This window comes from Cryptomeria japonica, chromosome 8 (genome assembly GCF_030272615.1).
Source record: "Cryptomeria japonica chromosome 8, Sugi_1.0, whole genome shotgun sequence".
NCBI classification, from domain to species: Eukaryota; Viridiplantae; Streptophyta; class Pinopsida; order Cupressales; family Cupressaceae; genus Cryptomeria; species Cryptomeria japonica.
Genome location: NC_081412.1, coordinates 634,281,262 through 634,302,957, shown reverse-complemented (window position 1 = coordinate 634,302,957; position 21,696 = coordinate 634,281,262). Strand labels below are relative to the sequence as shown.

General features: G+C 34.2%; 1 protein-coding gene across 1 annotated transcript; it reads left to right on the top strand.

Moving 5' to 3' along the window:
• The first annotated feature begins 5,178 nt into the window (after positions 1-5,178).
• LOC131043819 (receptor-like protein 53) lies at positions 5,179-6,490 on the top strand. The gene is made up of 2 exons (XM_059210630.1): positions 5,179-5,503; positions 5,628-6,490. The coding sequence occupies exons 1-2, from the start codon at positions 5,179-5,181 to the stop codon at positions 6,488-6,490; spliced, it is 1,188 nt and encodes a 395-aa protein (XP_059066613.1).
• Positions 6,491-21,696: the final 15,206 nt, after the last annotated feature.

Sequence of the window (21,696 nt, the reverse complement as noted above, 5' to 3'; positions counted from 1 at the left end):
TCAACTCTTCTACTTTTCATTGTTGGGTCTCTTCCCCTTCCTCACACACTAACCCTCTCTATTTTTGTGCATGTTCAACCAATTTTCTTCACCTCTTCTGGTTGCTTCTTTCGTATGAGTCTTAACATTTTTTGTGGTATATGCCTTATCTTGATCATTAGATAGTATAGCGTGGGCCGTTAGTGTGATCCTTTTTCACACTCCCTAAGGTTTTGATTGTCTATGATTCAGCCAACATAACATAAATTTCTAGCCAATGACATCCATTTCATATGACTCATCATGATCATCTAGTATGACATGGCTTGTTATTTTGATCTCTATTGTTGTTTAAACTCGATAAAGAATTCATTATATAGTAGAGTGTGTCTTGCTAGTTTGATTTTTGTTCTTGTTTATTCTTCTTAAGGAATTGGTCACCTAATATAGTGTGGTTTGCTAGTTGTGATTGTTTAACATAGCAATATATGGATCATCCAACATAACATAACTTGTTGACTCGTGGAATCCATATCGTATATGTGTTCTTGCAAGAATTTGAGTCCACATAAAGTTCTGAAGTGGAAGTTATTTTTTCCGATTTTTAAAATTTCTCACAATTGATCTAAAAAATTGAAATACTTAAAGATTGAATCTTGAAAAAGTTTAGAAATATGAAATGTATTACTCCAAGTCTAGTTTTCAAACATGTAATTTATTTTAATACCCAAATGATATAAATTGATTTTCAGAAAGCATTCCTAAAATTGTATGTTTCAAGAGCATACAATACATGTGTATGGTCACCATATTTTGATCTAATTTATTTATTTCTGAAAGCTACTGGGAAAAATATGTGTGAGACATCGAAGATTGATGAGGATTTTTTTGGTACTTTTTTTCTAAATGTTTCAGATATTGCTTTTTACAATTCTCATTCTTAAACCTAATACAAAACAATAATAATTTAAGCTAACACAATAAATTGTATACTAACAAGAAATTAATTATAGATTAATTAATTGTGATAGTAATTGAAATGTGAGTATTTTGAGGTTAAAATATGTTGTGTGATCAAACTTGATACTAGAAAGTTTTGACACTTATAAAATTTGATGTTGGTAAGTTTTGATTATAAATTGAAAGGAAAAATCTTACAATATGTTAGTATGTTCTAATTTTAGTAAATGTTCATATAATCCTATGATTGTAATGTTGTACTGATGTTCTGAATTAGATTTTAGTATGGATTGATCTGGATCAAAACTAATTGATTAGATGGCTACAAATGACTTAAGGTTTTCCTTTCCATGCAACACTGTAATGTGAAAATCACATTTCCATGCTTATGTCAACAACGACTTCCAAAAAAGAGGTATAAGTTTGGGTCAATTTGTTAAGGAGGTCAAAATAACAACAATAATTATAAATTAGATTATAATATCTTTCCGTAAAAATGAGGGACGTCAAGACATAGATGATACACAAATCAATTCCAAATTCATTAAATTTCAAATAAAATTAATTCCTCAAAATTAAAATTAATTCCTATTATTGTCAGGAATACGACTGTTCAGCGAATGTTGAGGACGTTTCCTAGTTGGCTTTTCGAGTCGAGTCAAATAGTATGTGTCAAATTTCATCATAACACATGATTTTATTTTATGGGTAAACAATCCTTTTTCCGTTGCCGTATTGCATGGGTTCAATCAAAAGCATAGAGATGGGTAAGCACCAGTGGAATCCCTCATTCTTTTTTTTTTTTTTTGTTTCTTGGAATCTTCTTTCCTCGCACATGGGTTTTGTATTTCATTTATCAAATCTATTTTCTTCAATTCTTGGAATCTTCTTTCCTCTCACTTATCATGTGCATTCATGGCAAAAGTATGTAAGATGAAGAAAATTCATTGCCGTATGACATGGGTTTGGAAAATTCAAAGTCATAGCGAAAATGGGTGCCTTTGGACAACATGCGCATATTGTATGGCATTTAGCATTGTGGTATTCATTTCACGTGAATTGACTAAGTTTCCTCATTTTCCTTACATAGGAGGCAGATTGAAGGCCCTTCGTAACCTCTAAGTTTGAACTGTTCTGTAGTGAGAACCCTTCCTTTGTATTGCAGCCGAGGAAAAGAGACCAACTTTTGAGAGATGGAATTTGTCCCAGCATAGTATAGTCGGGATGTATATATATATATATATATATATGTATATGTATGTATGTATATATACATATATATATGGATATGTATATCTATATATATATATATATATCTTTTATTTTGTATATATATTTGTCTATATCCTCTCATCCTTGTAGGTAGATGTAGGTTGGGATTCTCGCTTCTTTTATTAATTTTTCATGGCTAGGTCTCCTAAATTTGTCTATGGCTGTCATGGCGCTAGACTGGGTTATGTTATGGATACTTAGATTTGGCAGCTAAATCTTGCTTTGGGTCTTGCTTACCTTGATTTCTCTTCGATGCGTCGGTAAGTTTTTGTCAGGCAGGTTTGAGAGTATATCGATCTATCTTGTTTTGAAATCTTTGGGTATGTTGTCATAGTGGAAATCTATGGAAATGTTGGTATTAAGACAAAACAGAGGAATTTATCAATTTTGGGTTACAATTGCTCGTAATTCTTCATTCAAACTAGCCTAACAGTGTGCAAGAAGAATGTGGTTTCTATTTTGGCAATCTGACTCCATTAGCGATGGAATGAGTATGGTATTCTCGATAGGAATTATCAATTGTAATTTTCTTTATTGGCATCTGACCATTTATTTTATTACCTGATTATTTCCAAGAGTTATTTTTCCTTGGGCATGACCGAAGGTTTTCTTTGCTCAATTCTTTCCTACCGGTTCCCACATTGAATCAGGTTGTATACTTTCATGTATTTTCATTTTATTAATACAATTATTCGCACACGACCTATTATCCATCGAAAAAAAAAACACTAGTGCATAATCTTCTTTAGTACCACATGAATCAAGTAGGGTGGTGTTTATAGACACCAGTTCTATGAACTTAGTAAGAAAGGGTTATGTTCTTATTAGATAGTGCATTAAGTAGACTAAATTAATGGTGATGAATGAGGATTAAAGACATTAAGCAAGTATGTAGGACACCTAGAATAATGTTGCAAGCTAATGATGCCCTTACTAGGATGTTACATGATCTTTCTATTATGTTTACATGTAAATATTATTTTGATTATCTCATGATAATTTAAATGAAGTGAAATTAGTCCTTACAAACACTAACCTAGGTTGTAATGTGGAATAAATTAGACTTTAATTGAATAATAATGGTTAAAAAGGGATGAAATTATCAAATGCAATTTTAAATTCTTAGGTTCAACTATGTATGCATGCAAGTGACCTACATGAATTATGCATTTGTGGGTCTAATATAGGATGATGAATGGTGGAGATTTGATATGATTACTTTTGGTTTTAATTGTTTTTTTTTTTTCAATGAAAATTTTGGATCACACTTAGTTAAAATCAAATTGTTGATTCATAAATATGCATTGTTAAAATCAAAAGTAATAATATCAATTCTTCATGGACTATGAAAAAATCATGCTAACTAATGGTGGAGATTATTGATTATGTTCATACCTTTGAGATGCATGGAGATAGAATGAGATTATGATAAAATCATTGAAATTCGATGTAAAATCATGTCAGGACATATACTAATCAATACCTAAAAGATAACCTAATCAAATTAGGCCTAAAACATAAAATAAGAGGACACGAATATACAATCTTTTCTATTTCACTATGGATAAATATAAACATTAGCAAAATAAAAGAAAAAAAGCAATTTGAAATTTTATTGCCAATCCTTGGATGAGTTTCGACAAAAATGATTTTTCTACTCTATGTATGATTTTTTTTTTTAATATATGTGATTCACAAACAATTTATTTATATATATATTAGAATTTAATTACTATATAATCATATTTAATTTTTTAATCATAAAATAAAACTATTTTTTTTTTATCAAAACTCTATTACCTATATAATTTTTATAATGATAAACAGTTAAAATTTATGCAAAATTATTCAGATATATAATTAAATTTTATACAATTTAACTTGTTATAAAATATAACATATTGTTCAAAGATCACATGATTTAACCACAATTAAAAAAATTCTTTGATATTCAACATATATTTAAAAAAAAAATTCTTTGCTTGAAAACATCTAAACTCTGAAAATTGAGATTATGCCCCTGATTTCCTTATTATTCTTGTATTTTTTAAGTATGTTCTATTTTTGTGTGAGTCGTATGATCTGATTTGTGTTTTCCAGCGATCTCAACTTTATGTGAAAGATTTTTCTAGTCGATAGGAATATTTGTGGAAAGAAAATGGATGAGATTTAAATCTATTAAAAATTGTCAGTCAATGTTGGAAATAAGGAAAGAAAAATATATAGTTAATTTTCCATATTGACACAGCATTTTCTTGTTTGACCCCCGAATTTGTTATGCCTTACCTTCACATGGCTTTTCCACCCATTGAAAAATACACAAAAATGACAAAAATGTTACTGTGTTGATGTGACACGCTTTCTTTGCAGATGTGGCACTCTTCAGACAACAATATTTAACCATAGTTAGCGATATATTGATCATCTCTTTTCATTCAAAGTAAATTTAGTTTGTGCCCCTAATTTATTTATTATTGTTGTATTTTTTAACTATGTTCTATTTTTTAAGTATATTCTATTTTTGTGTAAGTCGTATGATCTGGTCTATGTTTTCCAGCGATCTCAATTTTATGTGAAAGCTTTTCCTGGTCGATACGAATATTTATGGAAAGGAAATGCATGAAATTTAAGTCTAATAAAAATCGTCGTCAATGTTGAAAATAATTGAAATGAAAAATATATAATCACAATTTACCTAGTTAATTTTCTATATTGACACGCCATATTCTTGTTTTACACGATACCCATCACATTCAAATTGAAAATATCGCTCAAGGAAATTTGTTAGGCCTTACCTTCACATGACTTTTCCACCCATTGAAAATGACAAAAATATTACGTGGCACTCTTCACACAACAACACTTTATAACCACAGTTAGCGATATATTCATCATTCTTTTCCCATGATTTCTGATCATCTCTTTTCTTTCAAAGTAAAGATAATAAGAATTTTAGTTTCCAAAACAATGGAAGCTATGTTTTCATGTGGCAGAGTTGCATTTGCAATTATAACAATATTATGCTGCTTCACTTCCCCTGCAATTGCATGCCCCTTCCCTGAAAGAAATCTTCTCCTGGATTTCAAGGCAGCCGTTGTAGATGAGGATAACACGCTAACTTCCTGGCACGGATTCAATTGCTGCACGTGGAGAGGAGTCAGTTGTAATCTCCGCACAGGCCATGTTTCTCGACTGGATCTGAGTGGATACAATTTGAAAGGTAACATCAGTTCATCGCTGTTCCAACTTGCACGGTTGGAGCACCTCGATCTCAGTGACAACCTCTTCAAGGGTAAATTCAGTCCTCCCCATAATCGAAAGTTGAAGAGTCTCACTTTTCTTGACTTGTCATTTGCTGGTTATGTAAATTATTCCTCTCTGGATTCTGTATGGGAATTTTATGTGAGTTTGGAAAGCTTATCAAATCTGGCGAGCTTGGAATACCTCTCTTGCTGAAGTGAACATCTCTGCAAGCAAAGAGTGGGGTGAAGCTGTTGGCAGTCTATCCAAGCTTCAACAACTGAGCATGTCTGACTGTGGGCTTGGAGGACAAATTCCCAATTCCCTTCTCAACCTCACCTCTCTGCTTCATCTGGATCTATCAGAGAACTATTTGTCAGCACATATACCAGCTTGGTTTGAAAATGTGACTGGGCGCTTGCTCTCTCTTGATCTCTCTTGGAATAAGAATCTTGGAGGAGACATTTCTTTCATTGGACAACGAAAGTCTTCTTTGTCACTAACCAGCATTGGTCTTTCAATGACAGCCATCAAGGGCCGAATTCCATCTGCTATATTGAATATCTCATGCTTGGAGCATCTTCGTCTTTCATATACCAGAATTGAAGGTGAGATTCCAGCTTCTATAGAGAATTTGTTGTCCTTGCAAAGTCTTGATCTATCAGATACCAGAATTGAAGGTGTGATTCCATCTGCTATAGGGAATGTGTCGTCCTTGAAGAGTCTTTATCTGTGTGATATCTCTATTGAAGGTGAGTTTCCTGTCTCCATACTCAATCTCTCTAAACTTGTTGAATTGGACCTGTCCTACAACATGTTAACTGGGGTAATCCCAGCTTCATTGGACTCACTTTCTTCCCTTGTTAGTCTTGAACTTTATGCCAACGAATTGAATGGTACGATTCCATCTACAATTTCAAATCTTGTTAACTTAAGAAGAATTTCGCTCCACTCCAATAGTTTAAGCGGCCTCATTTCCCTTTCTGTATTCGACAATCTCACTAGACTTATGAGCTGTATCTTTCTTACAATCAGTTAACTGTAAACATTGATTCCTTGGTTGCATATATTCACTCAAACCAGTTTTACACATTATATGACTTCTCTTGATCATCTACTATAGTGTGAGCTATTAGTGTGATCCATTTTTACATTCCCTAAGGTTTTGATTGTATATGATTCAACCAATATAACATAAATTTCTAGCCAATGACATCCATTTCATATGACTCATCATGATCATCTAGTACGACATGGCTTGCTATTTTGATCTCTATTGTTTTTTACATTCCATAAAGAATTTATTATATAGTAGAGTGTGTCTTTCTAGTTTCTTTTTTTGTTCTTGTTTATGTTTCTTAAGGAATTGGTCACCTAATATAGTGTGGCTTGCTAGTTGTGATTGTTTAGCATAGCAATATATGGATCACCCAACATAACACAACTTGTTGGATGGTGGAATCCATACCGTATACATTTCATTGCAAGAAGTTGAGTCCACATAAATTTCCTAAAGTGGATGTTATTTTTCTTGATTTTTAAAATTTCTCACAATTGAAATACTTAAAGATTGAAACACTTCACGTAGTTGGTGTTGCTCAATTCCACCAACTCACCAGGCCTAGTTGCACTCTAGACCTCCAATTACTTCTCAATCTCTTCTAGGGATTGATTCTTTACCATTCTAAGGTGTTTTCTTCACATGTTTTGGTTATGAACCCTATCAATTCACAGTGCTTCTTAGGTGCTCAATTCTGGCCTCTTGGCTTCAACTTGTCAAACTGACCTCCTACTATTGTGGGATGATGAAAATGTGTGGAGGTGTATTATAACATGTTTTGAATTCATTTAGGATCCATTAGTGGTTTGGAATCATTAGGTTTCTTACCGATTTCAAAATCTTGCCTAGAAAAGGGCTATAAGGAATGAGCCCCACTTTGGCCTCCAAATCCGGTTTTCTAGGGCTTGAAGGAAAACGATGCAAAATAACCTCTAATAAATTTGGATTTTATTCAAAGATACACCTAACCCTAAAGGATTTTTGTGGTTTTGGCCCCTCGTTTCACCTTACAATGTACTAACCCCAAAATGAGGGCTCTAAAGGGTTTACTAGGCCTTTAACCGGCAGTGAATGAACAAGTTGGGGTTTTGGCATCAAATGGATTTGTAAAAGCTCCTCCCTTAATGAAAAAATCTATCCCAACTCCATGGAAGCCTCAAAACTCTAAAATGGTGATTTGGCACACACCCCTACAATTAGCACTTCATTTTCACCTTGTTTCCTCTTGCCGGGTTGCTCCTCGACTCACCTAGAACAAGGTGACAGTCATACTTCAACTCTTCTCTAGAAATTGAACCTGAATATTTAAAATTTAAAGTTGGTTGCCTACAATTTCCCAACTAGACGTGATGGCAGCACGTGTGGAACTCATGGGGCAACCATATTTACAAGAAAACTGCTATATACAAGCCAAAATTGGCTGCTTGCAAACTTAAGCAAGAAAACACCAATGAACAATATTTATAAAACTCTAAATTGAACCAAAAACACAAAAACAAACAAGAGTAACTCAATCCATTTCTGGATCAATGGATTCAATTCATATTCAATTGCAAAATGAGTGAAATCAAGCCAAAATCATGTCAACAAGACTGAAAATGACTAGTTTCAGTTGTTGAAATTACATCACACACTTCTCTAACCTTGGTAAATGTGAAAGAGAGGGTATTTACAGCTTTCCCACATGTGGATTCCTCCTAGGGTGTTGGAAAATCCCTAACTCCACCGCAACTTTGTAATTTTTGTACTTTTGGTCTCTCCAACCTATAAGACCTATTCCAAGTAAAAACATATGAATTTTTAAACATGTATAAGCCCTATTTAACCCTCCCTAATGCCTATATCAATTTTTGACACTTTTGACCATCAAGAAGGTCAACCATGTACTCAAACCCACTATTTACATAAAAATGCAAACCTAAGAAGAATTAACTCAACCTAGGCCTAAATTGAAACAAAATACTAACTCTTGGACCCTCCTGGAGTCCTTATTCACTACTGACTTCTCTTGGGTCAGTACAAGCCAAAATTGTGAAAAATAATTTGCCTAAGTCCTAGGTGCTCCTGCACCATTCTCCCAAACAAAAGAAGATCATGTCACCTCTTTGGAAATTAGATTTTGATCAATCCCAAGCTTCTTAAACTCTATCTCAATCACCCATGTAGCTTCAACATCATACATACCCTACCATTTGATGAGGTGCTCCCAATAGGCTTGATGCCTTGTCTTCTTGGCAATCCTTGAACTCAACACCTTCTCGACCTATGGATTTGGTTAGGCTGGTAATTGAAGGTGGTTCACATCATCTAATACCTCTGAGTGACTACAATATGAACCTTGAATCAATGCCTTATAGGAAATTAAGTCTGCTATGTTGAAAACCAATGACAATCCTCTGTCACTAGGTAGATCTACCTTGTATGCATTTTCTCCATACTTTGCTAGAATGGTACATGGACCTATCCTTCTCATTTGTAACTTGTTAGGGACTCCTTGTTGTAGCCTTTCTTTTTTTAGGTGCACCATGACAAGATCTCCCACTTGAAATTGTAGATTTTTCCTCCTTTCATCAACTTTTTGCTTGAGTTTTCTTATGTTCTCCTTCAATGCTTGCTTGAGTTTGCTTGTGTTCTCCTTCAATTCTTGCTTGACTGATTCATGTACTTCCTTTATTGATTAAACAAAGTCTTTTTCATATCCATTTCTTGCTGCTGCACTACCTAAGTCTCTCAACTCCAAAATTCCTCTTGGGTGCACTCCATAGACCACCTCAAAAGGGCTCTTGCCAGTAGTCTTATTCATGGTATCATTGTATGCATATTTAGCTTGTGAGAGTACTTGATCCCATGTCTGACCATATTCCTTAGCAAGGCACCTTAATAAGTTTTCCAAGCTCCTATTCACCACTTCAGTCTGCCCATCTGTTTGAGGATGATAGGCTAATCCAAAAGAGAGGTTGGTGCCAAGATTTTGCCAAAGTGTCTTCCAAAAATTATTCATGAACTTTGAGTCTCTATCTAAAATGATTCTCATGGGTAAACCATGTATCCTCACTACCTCTTTGAAGAACAATTGAGCTATTTGGCATGCATCATGAGTAGTCTTGCAAGGAACAAAGTGAGCCATATTGCTAAATCTCTCCACAATGACATAAATGTTGTCAAATCCCTATTTTGTCCTTGGTAAAAATACTACAAAGTCCATACTAATGCATTCCCAAGGTCTATTTGGTATAGGAAGAGGTTGGTATAAAATGGCATTTGTAGAAGTACCTTTGGCCTTTTGGCAAACTATGCAAGTCTCCATATACTTCTTCACATCCTGACTCATCCTTGGCCAATAGTAGTACCTTTGAACCAACTCTTGAGTCTTATTGACTCCAAAATATCCACTAAGGCTGCCATTATGCTTCTCTTGTATGAGATTTTCCCTCATTGAGCCTCTAGACACACAAAGCTGCCCACCTCTAAACAATAGTCCGTTTTGCAAAGTAAAATCAGAATACTTACTATGGAAGTGGTTTTGATACTCCTTACACACCTTGTAGGCATTTGAGAAGTCTTCATCCTCTAGATATAAGCCTCTAAAACTGTCAACACCTATGCTTCTCAATTGGATCTCTTGGATTGTCAAAAGTCTTCTACTCAATGCATCAGCTACCCGGTTTAACTGCCCTTTCTTGTGCTTAATGGTGAATGTATAAGCCTTCATATACTCCACCCATTTCATATTCTTATGACTGAGTTTATCTTGTGATTTTAGGAAACTCAATGCTTGGTTGTTTGTATAGACTACAAATTCCTTAGGGAGCAGACAGTGTCTCCACTTTCTCAAAGCCTGCACTAAAGCATACAACTCAAGATCATAAGAGGTGTATTTCTTCTTGGAATCACTTAGCTTCTCACTATGGAATTCTACTGGTCTTTCTTATTGTCTTAGGACAACACCTACTGCAACATTGCTTGCATCAAATTCTACAATGAAAAGTTTCTCAAAACTAGGCAACACTAGCACCGGGGTTGAGTAGCTATCTTCCCCTTCAAGGTTTCAAAACCTTTGTTGGCTTCCTCATTCCCCTGAAATTTTGCCTTCATTCCATCTCTAATGGTGTCTAACATTGGTGCACATATAGCATTAAATTTCCTAATGAACTTCCTATAGTACTGAGCTAGTCCATGGAAGCATCTCACCTCTATTGTTGATTAAGGAGTAGGCCAATTTACTCTGGATTCAACCTTGTTGGGATCCATCTTGAGTTTTCCTTGACACAATACAAACCCAAGGTAAACCAACTCCTTCTTGACAAACTCACACTTATCCAAGTTCATGGTTAGCTTTTCATCATACAATCTTTGTAATGCATCTTGCAAATGAGTAATATGATCTGCCCTATCCTTACTAAAAATGAGAATTTCATCTAGATATACCACCACAAATTTACCTATGAAATCCTTCATCACCTCATGAAGGTGCTTGGATCATTGGATAATCCAAATGGCATTACAAGCCACTCATAAAGTCCCTCTGTTGTCTTGAATTTTGTTTTCCACTCATCACCCTCTTTAATCCTAATTTGGTGATATCCACTTTTAAGGCCACTCTTGGTAAAGCACTTAGATTCCCCTAAACAATCCATGAGGTCTTCTATTCTAGGAATAGGGAACCTATATCTAATGGTGATCCTATTTATGGCTCTATAATCAGTACACAACCTCCAAGTACCACCTTTCTTTGGGGCTAACACAGTAGGGACAGCACAAGGGCTAATGCTTTTCCTAATTAGGCCTTGGTCTAAGAGCTCTTGGATTTGCTTGGCAATCTCAACTTCTTGTTGGGGAGTCATCTTATAAGTTGCCTTGTTAGGTAAGGATGCTCCAAGAATGAAGTCTATTTGATGGCTTATGGCTCTTTTAGGAGGTAATGTGGCTGGTTGTCCATCACTTACTATGCCTCTTTGAATTTCTTCAACAAATCTTTCACCTCTTTTGGCAAATCTAACTGTTCTTTCTTGTCTTCCTCTTTAGGGTTCATCACTATTGCAAATCCTACACCTTCACCTTCCTCAAGTGTCTTCAAAAACTATTTTTCACTTACCAAAAGAACATTAGGACGTACTGCCCTTTTCTCACCTTCCTCAAGGATAAAGTGAATCTTGAATGTGACTCCATCTTTCTTCAATGAGTATGCATTCTTGGCTCCATCATGGATAGCTTTTCTATCAAATTGCCATGGTATTCCTAATAGGAGATGACATGCATCCATGGGTAGGATATCACATAATACCTTGTCCTTATACCTTCCAATGGTAAAATCCACCCATGCTTGCTTATTGACTAGAACATGTTGCACTTTTTTTAACCATGTGACTCTACAAGGATTTTTGTGAGGTATCCTTTGCAATTTGAGTTTACTCTCTGCCTCTTCTGATACAATATTGTCTATAGACCCTGAATCAATGATCGCTTTGCACACTATGTCCATAATCTTGCATTTGATTCTAAATAAGGACTTTCTTTGGCTAGGCTCTTCTCTGATCGGTTCTTTGATCAAAGTTCTCCTTATCATCAAGTTGTCACCTACTTCTGACTCTAAGGCAACGTCTGAGGTCTTGCTCCTTGAAGACTCTTCTTGAAGATAGTTCACTCTTATATTACTACCTTGTGATGATGATCCCTTCTCTGGACACCTATATGCTGGATGGCCAACTTGGTTACAATGGTAACACTTCATTGTTGAAAAATATGAGGAACCTCTACCTTGAACGCTACATCTTCCCCTGGAACCTCTGTTTGATCCCCTTCCTCTATTGAATCCTCCTTTACTAGTGCCACTCTCTTGCTGCTCTGTGAGTTCGGACTCACCTTGTGTTCTTTGTTCAGTACTTATTCCTCCAAAGCCTCCCCTATGGCCTCTATTGCTGCTTGAGTCATGTTTTCTTTTCAGTTTTTCCTCCACCTTAAGGGCAAGTTGAAAGGTTTGATGGACTATTTTTGGGCTCATTAGGCTGATTTCTTCTTGGATGTTCCGCCGTAGACCATTTAGGTACCTAGCAACCTTGAGACTCTCTTCTTCCACCACATGAGATCTAAGGCTAAGTTTGTGAAACTGCTCCGTGTAGCTACTAACATCAAGGTCTTTTTGTCATAAAATTTTTCTCTTTCTATGAATTTGCACTTCATAGTCATCAGGGAGGTAGACTTCTTTAATTTTTACTAGCATCCCTTTCCAAGAAGAGATGGGTGCTTCGTCCATTTTCTTCCTCTCATCTTGTACAAATTGCCACCATGTGAGAGAAACTCCTCTCATCCTCTACTTGTCTACCATGAATCTTTGGGCTTTAGTTATACCTTCACATTCAAAGTGGTTCTCCATACCTTCTATCCATTCTAGGACCACTTTTGCCTCCATCTTACCAGTGAACAATGGCAATCCTTCTAGTGATTTACCACTCAAATCTTTCAACGCCTTTAGGAAAGGTTCTTACTCTAGGATAGGATTTGGTTCAGGCACTTTGTCTATCTCTAACACTTCTTTACCCTTCCCTTCTACTCCTTCAACCTTTACCAACACTTCATCAGCCTTAGTTTCAATTGCACCAAGCTTACTCTCCAATTCAATCAATTTCTCTTTCAGGAGTCTATTCTCTTCCTCCTAATCATCCACTTTCCTTGCCAACTCTGCATTGGTCACCATGATTTTGTCTCTTACCGATTCCACTAAGGACATCAACACTTTTTGCCCAAATCTTATAGGCTCTGATACCAATTTGATGAGGTTTACCAAGCCTGCTCAACACTTCACCTAGTTGGTGTTGCTCAATTCCCCCAACTCACCAGGCCTAATTTCACTCTATACCTCCAATTCCTTCTCAATATCTTCTAGGGCTTGATTCTTGACCATTCTAAGGTGTTTTTTTTGGGTGTTTTGGTTAGGAACCCTATCAATTCACGATGCTTCTCAGGTGCTCAATTCTGGCCTCTTGGCTTCAACTTGTCAAACTGACCTCCTGCTAATGTGGGATGATGCAGAGGTGTGCAGGTATCTTCTAACATGTTTTGAATGTATTTAGGGTCCATTAGTGGTTTGCAATCATTAGGTTTCTTACTGATTTCAAAATCTTGCCTAGAAAATGGCTACAAGGAATGAGCCCCAATTAGGCCTCCAAATCCGATTTTCTAGGGCTTGAAGGAAAATGATGCAAAAGACCCCAAAATAAGTTTGTATTTTCTTCAAAGATACACCTAACACTAAAGTATATTTTTGGTTTTGGCCCCTGGTTTCACCGTACAATGTACTAACCCAAAAATGAGGGTTTTGAAGGGTTTACTAGGCCTTTAACGAGCAGTGAATGAACAAGTTGGGGTTTTGGCATCAAATTGCTTTTTCAAATCTCCTCCTTGCATGGAAAACTCTATCCCAACTCCATGGACCCCTCCAAACTCTGAAATGGTGATTTGGCACACATCCTTGCACTTAGCACTTCATTTTCACCTTATTTCCTCTAGCCTGGTTGCTCGTGGACTTGCCTAGAACAAGGTGACAGTCATACTTAAACTCTTCTCTAGAACTTGAACCTGCATATGTACAATGTATAGGTGGTTTCCTATCATTTCCCAACTATCCATGATTTCAGGATGTGTGGAACTCATGGGGCAATCATATTTACAATAAAACTGCTATATACAAGCCAAAACTGGTTGCTTGCAAACTTAAGCAAGAAAACACCAATGAATAGTATTCACAAAACTCTAAATTGAACCAACAACAAAATAGCACATAAGAGTAACTTAATCCATTTTTGAATCAATGGATTCAATCCATATTCAGTTGCAAAATGAGTGAAATCAAACCAAAATGTTGTCAACAAGATTGAAAATGAGTAGTTTCAATTGTTGAAATTACATCACACACTTCTCTAACCTTGGTAAATGTGAAAGAGAGGGTATTTAGAGCTTTCCCACATGTGGAGTCCTCCTATGGCATTGAACAAACCCTAACTACACTGCTAACCAATTCAAGACAAAAGTTGTCATGACAACTTTTTGCAACTTTGTGATTTTTGCACTTTTGGTCTCTCCAACCTATAAGACATATTCCAAGTCATCACATATGACTTTTGAAACATTTCTATGACCTATTTAACCCTCCCTAATTCCTATACCAATTTTTGACACTTTTGACCATCAAGAAGGTCAACCACCTACTCAAACCCACTATTTACACAAAAATGCAAACCTAAGAAGAATGAACTCAACCTAGGCCTAAATTGACACAGAATACTAACTCTTGGACCCTCAAATGTAAATAATACAAAATTTATTAAATAAATTAAAAATATGATTTTTATAAAAATAATAATTGAAAAATAGAGAAAAAAATTCCAAAAATCCAAAATAAATTACATATTTGAAATCTACACACCATAATCTATAATGTGTTTTAATTTTGTCAAACAATTATGACAAAGAAGGCTATAGATATACGTTGAAAGTCAGTATTTTCCATTGTTATTGACATGTCCTCGTACTTGTAGATCCAAGGCTAAGGGTCAGGCTCACCATGCCTAGTTGTCGAGCTGAAACCTAATGCAAAGTGCAAGTTGGAATTTCAAACTTTAAATAATGGGTACCCATTATTTAAATGTAATGGGTACTCATTATTTAAGGTGTGAAAATGAGTTTGTAGAAATTAATAAAAAATACGTAAAAATAATGGGTACCTTTTAAAAAAATATATATATTTAAGATAACATTACTTGTTTTTTAAATAATGGTTACCTACTATTTAAAAAATGGGCAATCATTATTGAATTTTAGTCTCAGGCTCTGAAGCATAATAGGTACCCATTTCTAGTGGTATCTTTCCCAATGCACAAACTTCCCCAAAATTGTGCTCATCTTCTTGCACTTGTCCTTATATGAATCACCAAACATAACACAACTTATTAGCTAGGTAAATTCATGTAGCTTGGAATGTCTGTGGACCCCCAACACAGCACACTTGTTGATTTGCAAACCATGGAATATCATCTTAGTTGTGTATGCTTTTGTCTCTTTCTAAAAGTCCACGTGTCTTTACAATAGCATTTTGGGAATGATACTTAATATTTGGCACAAATTTTTAATTAAGGTCTCTTCACCTAGTTGAATTGGAACCTTTGTTTGTCTTATTACTACTATCACTTTTTGTGTTCTTTTCTTTTTCTTTGTTTTATTTGTGTTTTTGCAAAAAAGAATTATGACCATTTTATGCTTTGTGTTCCTTTTGTGTCCTTAGTAAGTGTATCCTTCTTTGAGTATTCTTGTGTAGGTTAAAAAGATCCTAGGCTCTAGAGCTTGCAAATCCCTCAACTTAGTGTTATCCTATCCCTAGAGTGCCTTGCTCTCAACTGCTATATTTCTTTACTATGAGTATGAGCATAAGATCATACTTTCACTAAAGTAGGGGCTAAATATTGTGTCATAAATTGTTTACGTTAAAAAATTTAAAGTTTATCTAGTACCTACTTTAGTGAGGTTTCTATTAGATCATTTAAAGACCATTTGTGCTCTATCCTACCCTATAATTTTACTGATAAGCCTATAACTTAATCATCATCAAATATAAAATGGGAGACTAGGTCCTATGTTTAGGATCCTTACATTTTAAGTTTCCCCTTTTGAAGGTTCCTTTTTAAGTGGACCTATTCCTTAATGCTCTAGTCCCTCTAAAAGAAGCTCAAATTTTATTATTGCAAGTGTCCACCTTCATTATTAGTGATTTTGTCTAAGAATTATTTGCATTTGATCATTATTTTCTAATCTATATTTAAAATAACCTTGTAATCCCTATATAAAGGACATCTTCAATCATTCATAAGGCCCTAAGGTAGATAAGACTATCTAGTAATCATATTACAATATAATCAAATATAGAGCTATAAATATATAAAGAAGTAGACTACAAGAATTTTATATTCAAGTATGGATTCATATTTGTCATTTATTTTCATTCTTTTATTGCACTATTATTTGTAGGACTTCCAAAAGAGAATCACATTACTAAAGGGAATCATGCCATTTCAATATTTCACCATTGATTTAGCCTCTATCTTTGCAAGGGCATGCACTCTATCACTCATCATAGTTGTTGTGGAGGTGGGAACACAAACATAGGGTTTGAATTAGGCAAGCCCTTATACAACACAACCATTTTCCCCTTTTATGTGTGTGTAGGTTCAAATCTAATAGTGAGAGAGCTATAGAAGAGCACAGTAAATAGTGATAGACTATGATGGATGTTGAATAGATGGAATACTAGGGTTCCTAACACCCCTTTTTCTCTATAATGACCCATTTTTTAAAGAGATAGATGTGTAGATCCTCCTAATCGCATTTTTAGTCATCTTCCACAACCTTCATCACTTTTAGACTAGGGCACACACAGCTTATATCCTATATAGTTAGCTTCATATTTTGGATCATAGTTCCTCTATGTATTCTCATCTCATATCTATCTTTTTGTTCATGCTTTTCATCCTATATCTACTCTATACAATTAAATTTAATCATTTTGTAATTTTTAGTCTAGATTACATACACACACATCACTATCTCATTCTTTTTCAATTAAAGAACATAATCTCAACACCTAGCTCTCTTGTTTAGGACAATAAATAAGGCCTATTTATGTTCCAATGTTACAAAAGGACCTTGAGATCTTTTTAGCTTAGAGGTCTGAAATCCCATTGTTTCAAAAATATTACTAACATACCAAGTCCTCCTCCTAATGTTGAATATACAATAACCATTATAAGAATGTTACAACATAAATATTTTATCCATCTACCCATTATTAAAAAAAACTTTTGAATTGGAGTTTAAAAAATGTGCAACAATAGTACTCTAATAAACTACAAGATGATATCTTTTGCCTTCCAATTTAATTAGTACTAGCAAAATTGATTCCCACGAGTAAGGTTTTTACCTAAATCTATGTAAACAACATACACCCCTATGACAAAATAACATTCTCTTCACCTTTGATATCTAAAATTGTGATGTCTATAGAGAATAGTGAGAGTTTATCATGGAGGGATTATTCTTCTTAGTCAAACCCCTAAAGTGAATTTAATGGTTTGAATAAGGATGAAATACTTGTTATGAAATTTTGCATGCTCAACACTTGGAGCTTTTATGAATTGTGAAGGTTGCATAAGAAAAGACATGAATTACTTTCCCCCATGCACGAGTCAAAACAATTTAGGGTTACAGGAAGGAAAATTCAAAGACAATGACATGATGTATTCAGATAGAGTAGAATTTTTGTTTTCCAGAGTCTGAGGGTATCTATTGTTTTCTTGAAAATTGGCACAATTTATCTATATCTATTGTTTTGTAGGTTGCAAGTCCATTGGCTATAGGATGAACTACTTACAGTATTGTTGCCATAGTTGAATATAGTTTACTCTATTGCTGCAAGCCTGCAAGCTCAATTTGGACATCAGAGATAGTGTCTCTATGTTGTTGTTTTGTTGTTGGTTGTTGTTTCAGATATTGCTTTTCAAAATTCTTATTCTTAAACCAAATAAAAAATAATAATAATTTAATCTAACACGATAAATTGTATATTAACAAGAAATTAATTATAGATTAATTAATTGTGATAGTAATTGGAATGTGAGTATTTTGAAGTTAACATATGTTTTATGATCAAAGTTGATGTTGGCAAGTTTTGACACTTATCAAATTAGATGTTGGTAGTTTTGATTATAAATTAAAAAAATAATCTTACAATATGCTAGTATGTTCTAATTTTATTCATATAATCCTATGAGAATGTGATAGTAATGTTGTATTGATTTTCTTAAGTAGATTTTTAGTATGAATTAGTTTAGATCAATATTAATTGATTAGATGACTAAAAACGACTTAGGGTTTGCCTTTCCATGCAACACCATAATGTGCAAATTACATTTCCCCTGCTTATCTCAACAACTAACAACTAGTTAGAAGGAAGTAAGATAAGTTTGGGGCAATTTGTTAAGGGGTTCAAAATAACAACTATAATTCTAAATTAGATTATCTCCATCAGTTAAAACAACAGACGTCAAGACATAGATTATACACAAATTAATTCCAAATTATTTAAAATTCAAATAAAATTAAATTCAATGATACCATGGTGAATTCCCATAGTTGTCAGGAATACGAAAGGTAATTGATTTAAGCATTCATTGATGAATCCTTACAAAGTATGTAGCGGACTGTTCAGCGAGTGTTGAGGACGTTTTCTAGGCAAGTCGGTACCTAGAAAGTTGTAAATTAGATTTCTAATGGTAGACTCTTCAAAGTATGATATATTAATATTAAAAAACATGTTTCCTACAAATTTAATCACAGCACATGATTTTATTTTATGGGTAACAATCCTTTTCTCATTGTCGAGAAATTCAGGGGGGAAGAGATGACTGAACGAGACGTGGGTCCCACTGGAAGAGATGACTGAACGAGACGTGGTATTCATTTAGCATTGTGTCCGCATTAATTATAATAAAAGAACAAAACAGCAGTGTTAGGACAATGGGTGATGAACGGATCTATCTGTTTCAATAATAATGTTTTACAAAGGTTTAATTTAGTAGTTTTTGAGTCCAATATATTCATTTATATTTGAGAAGCACTCATTTTAAAGGATGTCACTTTTATGATTATTTTTTATGCTTAATAAGATGAAATATTACATTTTTTCTTATTCAATTATAATAATGTATTATTTTAATTCAAACATATTTAATCATGCAATTTTTTAAAATAATTTTCTTTTTTATTTCTTCTAAATAGAAAACTTACCAAATCATTTATGAAAAATATAATACAAAATTTTAGGTGATGTTTCCATTGGTGAAGCATTCCTTCAGTCCTTGCCTATCCAATACAAGTATTACTTTGTCTCAAAATTTAAAATGATATTTAGTGAGGTAAAAAATTGAAACTTTGTTATCCATCTATTAATAGCACTACTTTGTATCAAATGCATTTAACCATAGTTTTTTTATTCAAAATAAAGAAAAATTTACTCTAAAGACAAAACCTACTAGATAGTAGTAGAAAATTTCATGTAATCCTTATAGGAGTGAAACATTGAAACTTTCCTTACCCATCTAGTACTAGTACCACATTGCCTCAAATTTGTTGGCGATGTTTGTAGGATTGGAAGCATTGAAAATTTTCTTACCCATCCATTACTATCCAAATTAAAATCTAAGGTGAGATTTACATTGGTCAAGAATTTGAAATTTTCAACCCATCTACCACTTTAACTCAAATGCACTTAGTTATGAAGTTACTTTAAAAATCAAGGACACTTAACCTTCCTCTAAAGTCAAAATATATTAAACCATTTTTAAAAATGTATTACAATATTTTAGGTAATGTTTACAATGGTCAAGCATTGGAATTTCGGTTACCTATTCATTATTGGTACTAATTTGATTCAATTGTGTTTAATCATGGATTTTCCTTCAAAATAAATAACACTTTAACTTTTCTCTATTGACAAAATCTACCAAATCAATTTAAGAAAATGTAGTACAAAATTCTAGGTGATGTTTAAACGAGATATGTATTCAAAATTTTGTTAACCTTCCATTAGTAGTAGCACTTTGAATCAAAGACATTTAATCATGGAGTTCACTTCAAAATCAAGAATACAATTTTCCACTAAAGACAATACTTAGAAAACCAGTTTAAAAAATATACAAAAGTTAAGGTGGTAACAAATTAGTGCCCATGTAGTAATAATACTGTTCCAACTCAAAATTTTAGCTAATATTTATTTTATTGCAACAATCCAAGAAGTACATTACAAAGGAGCAATGTTGTTAATATACAACCAAAGAAGAAGAGTCAACAATACCACTAAAGGTTGCCCAAATAATATAACAAGCCTTCAAAATGAAATGAACGTTACAACTAGCCAAAGGTCTATAGAAAGAGATGTTCAAAACTACATAGCAAGACAAATTTAATTTTATTTTTTTTAAATTGTACCTAAATAGATAGGTTACAATATCTTTATGTCACTGAAGAATTTGGTTCTTAATCTTGTCCAAAAAAAGAGTTGTTTTTATCTCAATCCTTGGTGAGTTCCTCCAATTTAAAATAAAGGGAGACAATTTGAACAATATGTCAGCATAAAAATTTAGCATTTATGCTTGTGGATGAATTGATTAGAAAAGATAGCCAAAGATTTTAGGAGATTTTAATTTTGGCCAAAGATGCAGACTGATATCAGAAAGTTTCTAGAGAGTTTTAATGTGTGTCAGAGAGAAAATGAGGTCTCAACCAATCCATGACTATGCCAACCTTTGCCTATACCGAGTAGACCATGGGAAAGTTTGAGTATGGAATTTGTGATGGGATTACCCAAGATAAGGACAAATCATGATAGTGTGTTTGTTGTGGTAGATAGCTTCAGTAAGATGGCTCACTTTATTCTTTGTGAAACCACAAATGATGCTAGCTATATTGCAGGATTGTTTTTTAGAGAGATTATTAGAATCCATGGGTTGCCTTTGAGTATTGTATCTGACTGGGGCAACAAGTTTGTATGTAATTTTTTGGAGAACCTCGTGGAAAAGGTTGGGCACAGATTTGTCTTTTATCTCAGCCTATCACCCTCAGACTAATGGCCAAACTAAAGTTGTGAATAGGTCATTGGGAAATCTTCTTAGATGTTTGAAAAAGGATCATGGCAGTAGCTGGGATGTGGTGATACCTCAGGCAAAGTATGCCTATAATGATTCCACAAATAGAAGTACAGGTTTGAGTCCTTTTGAGATTGTGTATGGTAATCATCCAAAAGGAGTTTTGAATTGAGAGATGTACAGGGGTTGGACAAGAGGAGTGGACATGTTGATGAATTTGCAGAGGCTATGAAAGAGGTGCATCAACAAGTCAGAGATACCTTACAACAGAACAACCAAAAGGTTAAAGCAAGAATGGATCAGAGAAGAAGAGATGTGCGATACCAAGTGGGTGACATGGTCATGGTTCATCTTAGCAAGGACAGGTTGCCCAAGGGAAGCCATAGCAAGTTAATGATGAGAAGAATTGGACCTTGTAAAATTTTGGCTAAATATGGTCCTAATGCTTACAAAATTGAACTCCCTGATGATATTGCCATTTCACCTATATTTAATGTG

Excerpts from the sequence above, each read along its gene's own strand:
- LOC131043819 (XM_059210630.1), top strand. The coding sequence starts at position 5,179 with ATGGAAGCTATGTTTTCATGTGGCAGAGTTGCATTTGCAATTATAACA. Across the intron at positions 5,504-5,627 it reads CAGTGACAACCTCTTCAAGG|CTTATCAAATCTGGCGAGCT; the intron begins GTAAATTCAGTC and ends GAGTTTGGAAAG.